This window comes from Poecilia latipinna, unplaced genomic scaffold, assembly GCF_001443285.1.
Source record: "Poecilia latipinna isolate Pla-1442-1.1 unplaced genomic scaffold, P_latipinna-1.0 Scaffold988, whole genome shotgun sequence".
Taxonomy (NCBI): Eukaryota; Metazoa; Chordata; class Actinopteri; order Cyprinodontiformes; family Poeciliidae; genus Poecilia; species Poecilia latipinna.
In genome coordinates this window covers 234035-243101 of record NW_015113604.1, presented here as the reverse complement: position 1 = coordinate 243101, position 9067 = coordinate 234035, and the positions used below count along the sequence as shown (strand labels likewise).

General features: G+C 36.0%; 1 protein-coding gene across 2 annotated transcripts in view; it reads left to right on the top strand.

The window, feature by feature from the left end:
- The first annotated feature begins 998 nt into the window (after positions 1–998).
- tank (TRAF family member-associated NFKB activator) overlaps positions 999–9067 on the top strand; it is a 12711-nt gene continuing 4642 nt past the window's right edge. Inside the window, exons 1-6 of one of the 2 annotated variants that reach the window (XM_015050368.1) lie at positions 999–1222; positions 2007–2138; positions 3884–3992; positions 4125–4195; positions 6318–6376; positions 6489–6607. In XM_015050368.1, coding sequence (XP_014905854.1) covers positions 2040–2138; positions 3884–3992; positions 4125–4195; positions 6318–6376; positions 6489–6607 — 457 coding nt within the window. In that variant the 5' untranslated portion in view covers positions 999–1222; positions 2007–2039. Of the gene's footprint in view, positions 1223–1245; positions 1418–2006; positions 2139–3883; positions 3993–4124; positions 4196–6317; positions 6377–6488; positions 6608–9067 lie in introns of those variants that run through there. The other variant, XM_015050369.1, reaches the window with a different exon arrangement.

Sequence of the window (9067 nt, the reverse complement as noted above, 5' to 3'; positions counted from 1 at the left end):
AAGTTGGGTTTTATTTAGTTAGCCCAAAATTTGGATTTTTTCCTTTTTTTTTTTTTTTTTTTTTTTACATTGGAACCAAGAATATCACTATTTTATTGGAATTTGGTATGGTATGGATTTTGTATTATAGACCAATACGACATAGTAATTAAGTGGCTTACTTTTGGAAAGCGTATAAAGACATATTCTATTAAGATTTACAGCTGGAAATGCAGTAAAATGTGGTTCTACAAAAGTACTGACTGAATTCTTTTGCATGCTTTTCAGATTTCTATTTGTGAAGAATTTTGAAAACCCTCCTCCTTCACATTAATGCACTACACTGTGGTGATCTGTATCTCATATAAATCCCTGTAAAATACATCAGCTTTTGTGGTTGTAACTTAACAAAATATGAAAATGCTCAGAAGGGATTAAAACTTTTTCCATCATACTGAAAATGCATGACCCGTTTTCATTGCTGCATGAACAAATTCAGCTTGATGTTAGCAGTTCAGTTAGCTGCCCAATCAAAATGTGAAAGTAAAAACAAGAGAAGTTTTTGTTAAAAGGCTCTGGACTCTTATAATGCAGACTGCATGGGGTTAGGGCTTTTTTATGTGCTGGATTTTATTGAATAGACTAAGAAAATATGTTGTAATTTTTATAATTAACTTTGTGACAATATTTAGCAACTTCCGATGAAGATTTGTAGATGTAGAAGATTTAAAGCATGCGGCATCATTGTTACTCTTAAACAATGAGTATTTCCACAGTTGAACTGGGAACATTCATAAGACATTAAACAGCTCCAAACTTAAAACATTTCATGTATGTTGCAACTTTATTGGCATTATTAAAACGCTTGTTATTCTATTGAAAAATCGTGCTGAATACGCAGTTATAAACGGGACAGTGAATTTTTTGACAAAGTTAATAAAGCACAAGTCGACTTTGGGGCCAATTTTCACATGCACAACAGTCGGTTTGCAGACGCGTAGGTTGGAAGAACCCTCAGCTTGTTAACCACTCTGTGATTGGTCCGGGCCGAGTCAAGGCGGAAGTCTACAGAGCAGGGGGATTCCCCGAGGGAAGTTCCCAACTCAAACTGGGGCTATGTAAAACATACAGCGCCATATCCTCTCCAGCGCTTCGTAACTTTGCATCTGAAGATTAGGGCGACGATGCTGCGGTGGTGTCAAAACAACAAATACGACTTAAATAATAGGGGACTCAAGTGAAGGTAAGGAGGACGCTCTCTCACACGCAAACACACTCACACCGGCGGAGAGGCGGATGGATCTGCCGAGCTGTTGCTCGGTCGCCTTACTGAAAACACCGGCTAATGCAGATCCAGTTCAAAGAATACGGAACTATGCAAAGCACTCTTTAAATGTCACTTTGTAACCATTGGACATGTATCCCGGATGGTTTTAGCGTAAGTTGTGTTGTATATTTCTCATTCAGGTTGCTGTAGGTACTCCTGGAACTGTTTGTATGGAGTGTCATTGATAGGCAGTTTAAACTGTGGAGACTGATCAATAAATGATACAGATCTCACATTATTGCCAGTTTTTGAGTCCGCAGCTGCACATTTTGAGCTGTACTTCTCTCAAAGTCGATTAAACATGCGATAATTGTTGATAAGAAGAAAAGAAAACAATGTAAAAACTGTGTATTTACACAATTAGTGGTATCAATTATTTATCATTAGTTTGTTGAGGCTCTGTTATTCAATATCTTCTACATTCACTCTTTAACTGTGGCACATTTGACCAAATTCAAATAGTAGTAAGGAGATAGTAAGATTACACAATCAGGGTTGATAGACTTTTCATTATTGCAACATTTAGCTTATTTTAGCCTGCCAATACATTAGGCAACACTTTAAAGGTTATTTTCCCCATTGTTCTGCTATTTCAACGTGTACAAATGCAAACTAAAACATCACAAAGCAGGAAAACGCTACTCAATCTGCAGATTTTACTTGTGAAAATGTTTATAAGCGGTTGTTTTCAATTATATAGGGCTCATGCCTGCCGTGACAGTGATGACAAGGCATGGACAGGAATATTGGAGACCAGCTAAACAAAGCTTTTGAAGCTTATCGCCAGGTCTCCATCGAAAAGGACAATGCTCAAAAGGAGTTGCAAAAAATGGTAAGCAAATGTTTGGTCAAATGGGCTGGTCTTTGCCGCTGCAGTGCAAGTGTTGAATTAAAAGTGCGCTATGTCAGAGAGACTTTCTAATGTTGTGGATTTAAACGAGGCTCACAGCCCTGCCAAATTGCCATATTTTTGTGTTGGGGAAAAAAAAAAAGAGTTAATTATAAATAAGTTTAAAACCTTTTATTTAATAGGGCATATTTTGCACAGTTCAACTGAAAAACAAAAACTAAACTAATCTGACAGCAGAAAATATGTACAAAAGAATGATAGTTCTGTTAAACTGGACAACGTTAAGCAAATATTTTGTTCATGTATCTTTTGATCTAATTTCTACATATAGTCTTGTTAGATACACATCTAGCACAAACGATGATGAATTTGATGTGCCTGATAAACTTCGAAGTTATCCTCGTTAGGAATTTGAACAAATGATCAAATAGTGCTCAGAACCCTCCCCCCCCCAAAAGTTCACACTATTAGTAGAGCCTAAAATCATTCATACTTCTTATATAGAGTCTACAGAGAGAGATAAACATTAGAGTGATGGTAAAGAGGCCTTCCAACCTCAAAAGACTTGGGGCTTACCACCAAGCAGTGTCCAAATATGAGAGGAAACATGCAAAAAGATGGTTTGTAATTATAAGAGGGATTTTATTTCTGTAATACTAAAGCCAATTTTTTTCAGACTGTTGAAAATGGTATAATAATTTTAAACATCATATATCTTTTTGGAAAATACAAAAGGACACATTATTTTGAAAATCAATTCTCGTTTTCCAATGTTTTGTCTTCTTCAGAGATTTCTCTTTTACTTCCTGTCATAAACAAATGTCTCGGTGGAATGAAGACCGTTTTTAATCTGTATCTGCCAGGGATTTGAAAGATTTGGGCCGAGTTGTGTAGTCAATGGTACAGTAAAGACAGGCGTTAAGTAGTTGGAGAAATACTGTATACGGCAACAGCAACGTTAGTAAAACTCGACGTTTCGTCAAAATTAATGAAAAAGACAAGAAATTGTCCAGACCTGGCTAAAATAAATAGGATAGTGGGAGAATGTGGAAAAACATGGGAGGGGGTGTGGAGCAGCATCTTGATCTGGAGTTAATTTACGTTGGACTGAACTAGTTTTTAAAATCAAAATAAATTAAACTACACATTCTCCTAGGAGTATAAATGTTTTGTTGTTTTTCGGTCAAGTTGTACAGGATATATGTCACATTAAAGATTGGAAAAAGTTTGACATTTCTTTATGTCATAAAAACCTGGTATTGTTTACGGGGATGTGTATGGTTGTCAGGACGCTCTTGTAAAAGAGATCTTTGATGTCGAGGAGTTTTCTCCTGGTTAAATAACGGTTGAAGAAGAAGATGTAGAACTCTGAAAGCCACTGTATTGTTGTTGTGTTTTTGTGTTTGAAGTGATGGTTTTTAATATTGATGAAATGGCTCACTGCCCAGGGCACAATTTGCGTGGAGGGCAACACAAACTCTTCCGCGGGTGGGGTGAGAGAGTTTCGTGTTTTGCTTCCCAAATTAAGTTTTATACAGCTTATAGACCTTCCAGTGAAGTGGTGAGTAGGCACCTCCCACTGAGCTACTTGTTGCTAAGAATTAAGAGGGAAAGGGGTTGGGCTGAGGGCACAGAAGGAGGGGTTCAACCAGGGCTTTATTTATGCAAAAAACTGCCACAGTGTCTGTTTGCAGTTGGAGGAAATAACAGACCCCATGTGTTTACAGAAGGAACATTATGAGCAGTACACTCAAGAACTTATAAAGCAGATAGAAGACCAGCAGCGTTTGATTTCTGATCTTGAAACTGAGTTGTCAGCAACAAGGCAACCCTCAGGTTAGTCTCTGTGACCACTTACCTTTGAATTGTGTCATGTTTTGGAGCTGCATTCACAAACTGTGAAAGAATCAGCTTTATTCTTTTCCACCCAGTCCTTTGTCGCACTGATCATTTTTATGTGACTCTTAGGAGAGATGAAATGTGAGCCTCGCAACCATCTTCTCAAAGCGGCTGCCTCTAGTAGGAAGACACAGTACCGGGTATGTTCACAGCCACAACTTTTATAGCTCTTCCTACCTCTTCTGTTTGTAAAATTAAGGATATGCATCCTGTAGCTCACTGCTTCCTCTCTGTGTGCAAAGAGAGGCGCTCTACTCAAATTCCACTTTCTTTTGTGCTGAATAATTCTAGAGAAGGAAATTGTACCTGCAATAAACAGCATCATTTGTAGGATGTGTAAAATAAAGTCAGCAAATGATCAAGATGGTAAAAGAAGGTGGTGTACCTTCCTTTATAGCTATTTGTACCATCACAGTCTTTAAAAGCACCTACTTGTTCATGTTTTTAACAGAAATTAAGACATTTTTGCCATAAAGATGAAAAACATTTTCTTTCATGATTATTGTGTACACAAGTTTTTCAGTATTATTACAGTTTAGATCAAATGTGTAGAAATGTATCAAAAGGTAGTCATGGCATACTTATTGTTTTATTAGTATGCTTATCATTTTGCCTTTAATGGATGCAGAACATCCTTGGTACTAAACTACATTAAATCAAATTTATGTTGAGATGCAAAACTTTCTTGTTCTTTGGGAAAACAAGATAGAAGATTAGTGAGAATATATTCACTTTATTTGGTAGAGCAGTTAAGACAAATTAACTTAAACGGATAAAACAAATAGTTTGTAGCTAAATGCTGTAAAATGACTGACATATCCCTTGTAACAGTCATTCTGCTCTAGAATGTCTTTTTCAGATATCACACAAACATACAGAAATGTTAAAACAAGCTCTCTTCTTGTCTTCACAGTTTAGAACAATGATGAGAGTTATTCTAAATGATAAAATCTTTACTTTTTTTATAACACAGAGTGTCTGTAGAGTGGCTAAAAGGTCACAGGTTGCAGAACTCTGGGCTAGAGAAAGAGAAATGGCATCTCAGTGATATTACCTGGATAGTAAAACAGGAAGCAAGAAGAATTTACTTTTACTGTGCAGAATCACGAGTTGTTACTGTTAAAAAAATTACCAGGGGTTCAACAATTGCCTCTACATATCAAATTAACAAACATATCTGGCTGTTTTCTGCATCTTTACCATGCTTACAGTGCTGTGGAGAAGAATTTGCTCGCTTGCAGATTTTCTTCAATGTCTTTCTTATTTGTCTTATTTATATTTTTCAGATTTTTAAGCTAATTTTAATGTCAGAAAAATGTACAATACAAAAAAGAAAGAAAAAAAAAAGATTGCCAGTGATGATTACATTTATACAAAAACAAATCTAATCAATCTGGTCATCTGGGAGAAAATAGTCCCTAACCCTAATTGTGCCATCCATTGGCAGCATAGAACTGTGCAGGAAATTTGACCGACTCTTTTTTGCAGGATTGTTTTGCTTCAGTCATATTTGAGGGTTTTTGACCCTGTTTGAGGTCATGCCATAGCATCTCAGCTCAGTAAAAGTTTGAACTCTGCCAAGGCTGATCCAACAGTTATGGAGCTTATTTCGTCTAGTTGTCCAGATCCTGAAGTGTGAAATCTTTTGGCCTACTTCATTTTGTCAGGCAGATTCTAATTAAATAATATCACACTTCAGCCTGGTATTATTCAGGTCCAGGTGTGGCTAGTGAAATTGTCATCGGCTAGTCATAGAATTTGGTTAATCGCAGTAAACTTATAACTTGACAAAGAAAGGCTAATCTCTCTATTCACATGTGGCCAGTTTGTTTTAGCTAGATGAAAAAAAAAATATTGAAAACTGCTGTTTTTATGTACTTATGTGACATTTGTGTGATATTAAAATTTGTTTCATGATCTAAAACATTACAGCAAGAAACGTAGAAATCTGTATGGGGGGGGTAAATACTTTTTCACAGCACTACAAGTGACTTGCTTTCCATCCAGTGTTTGCATGTGTCCTGCTGTGTCTGTCTGGTTTTACTTCACCAGATGGTGCTAGAGGATAATATCGCTGCTCAGTGCAGCAGCTCCATCTTTGCTTGGTCTTCAGTAAGCCAGGAAACTGTTCCCCCCTCCCCCCATCACACTCATGATGCATAAATAAAACGGCACATGCATCAACAGCCTGCCCTTTGGATAATTGTTGTTAATGATGACTAAAAAAATTAAATGTGTTTCTTTTTTTTTTTTTTTTTTCAGGGGAATGTGGCCACTGTTGCTGGTGCTTCAAATTTGACAGTCAACAGCAGCTCCGACTAGTACGTGCCTCTCCTCCTAAAGATTTCTCTTTTTTTCTGTAACTGAGCTGACAAACGTCCTATCTTTTTTTTTTTTTTACGTCTTATTTATTCATGTATTTCTTGGGGTCAGTCAGGACATGTTGGCGGCATTTGAAGCAATTCAGGGCAAATTCCGACAGATCCAGACCCTGACTACAAAGCAGAAACATCATCTGAAAAGGTTCCACGGAAGTTACGACAACTCAAACGGTAATATTGACAGTAGTTTTGCACAGTCTAAGCTGAAATGCTGTTCTTGGAATTTTATCTTAATTAGTTGCAACGGATGCGATTGTGAATTGGGTTGTATAGGTCATAAAATCATTTTGTTTGTACATGTCACATCAGCTGATGTCTATTAGCTTTTGCTCTCTTTTTTTAAATTAAATAACTCTTTAACTAGAAATGGCTGATTAATTCCTCAGAGATGGTATGGAAAAACAAATCTAATCATCTCAGGAAGAAATGGTGGCACTTTTCTTTGAATTGTGGCTGTTTGGTTGTTTTTAATCACACTGACAAGTGTTTTCTTTTATGTTATTAATAAAGATGGTAACATTAAAGTGTTTTGAATAAGACAAAGTATTGTATAAACTTTTCAAACTTAGTTTTTAATAAGCAAAAATAAATACAACATTTTTCTCATGAACTATTATTAAATGCCCACAGCTGTCCAAAATGTAATGTCAAACTATTTCCCCCCTTTTTTTTAAAAATACAACCTTCATACAATGTCATTTATCCGCCTCTATCTCCTCCATTTGCTTGGATGCCACAGCTCACTCTCCTTCCGTTCACACACTCTTGACTCTGCTCAGCTGAGGCTAATTCATGCTCTGAGCACCCTTTTGTCTGCTGCTTCGGACCGAGCTGACAAGCTCACTTTTTCAGTCACTGTTGCTGAATAATGGGCCAATTTAAAATCAATGAAGGGGGATTTTGGAAAAAAAAAAAAATATTGAAATTTTTTGACCTAATTACAAAACAAAACATTTTTTGCAGAAAATTATCAAATGTATTTTTTTTTTCTAATCTACTCACTCCTGTAATAATAATTAATGAATATAAAATCACAGTGAATATCCTCCAACGGTTGCTTGAGCAAACAGCAGACATAATGAAATACCTCGAGCTCACCGCCTTGTCATCAGTATACATCAGTATACATCAGTATACATCAGTATACATCTCGGACTTATGGCATTTTTATGTTACCACCACAAATTTTAACATGTTTTATTATGATTGAATGTGATCAACACAAAGTTTTGCATAATTATGAAGCAGGAAACTTCATAATGATACAAATTATATATATATATATATATATATATATATATATATAAACTTTTGAAAAAAAAAGTTTTGAAAAGTTTGAACAGTGTGGTACTTTCTTCAGACTTTATTCTCAATCCTGATATTATTATTATTATTATTATTATTATTATTATTATTATTATTATTATTATTATTATTATTATTATTATTATTAATAATAATAATAATAATTATTATTTTTTACAAGACTTTGTAGAGCAACCTACTAGGTTTTGTGACAGATTTTGTTTAAGTTGGGACTTGATCCATCTAACACATGGTTATGCTTTTCACCTGTTTCTACCTGTTAAAAGGTGAATCTCGACCTTTGTTTCAAGTCTTTTACATCATCTAACAGAAGGTTTATTTTTAGCTTCATCTATCCTCTCTTTTCCCATCACGTCTGATCAGGTTCGTTGTCCCTACTGAAGAAAAGCACCCTTCCAGCATGATGCTGACACTACCGTGCTTCACTGTAGGGACTATTTATTCAGGGTGATGTGGATCTTTGCAGTGGCTAAACAGGTCCCATAGGCCTGTTTCTGTGATTAATGCCCACCTTTCTGGTCCATCTGTTTGGACTGTAAATGCTTGCCATTTGTTGCACATAGAAGTGTTGTTAGGTTCTGCCTTCTTCAGATGATGTATTGAAGAGGACTCCATGAGATGTTCAAAGCTTGGAATAATATAACCTAACTTAGCTTTAAGCTTCTTCAGAGCTTTCTCCCTGACCTGTCTGCTGTACTTATTAGTTTCATGATGCTGTTTGCTCACTAATGTTCTCTTACAAGCCTCTGAGGATTTCACAAAACAGCTGGATTTATACTGACCTTAAGATATACACAGAATGACTTTATTTATTAATTAGGGTGCTCCTGCATGTGTGGCTGTACTGGAATTTGGTGAGGTCTATCAGAGAAACGGGAGCCGAAAACATGTTTGATTTATATTTGTAATCAAATTTGAAAACTACATGTCATTTTCTTTCCTCCTTATGCTTGTAGGTTTTAGTTTGTGGTAATGCTGCAAAGAAAAAATTGAAAATTCAGTGGGTTTGAATACTTTTGCAAAACAAATGAAACGCAGGTCAGTGCAATCCAGTGAGCACTGGCTGATTAAAAATAATGTCATTTCCACTTAGATTTATTTAGTTTTCAAAAAAGATTGAAGATTGGAATATTTTTATATCATTCCAACCATTTGGAACAGTTAAACCAGAAAACAGGGCACTTGTAAGGCAAGGAAATTGAATACAAGTGAAAACAAGTAATACATTTTAATTTTAAGCCAACTGACAGGGGGGGGGGGGGAGGGCCGGGGGATTTATTGGTTAGTCGAAAGCGGTGTTTAAAA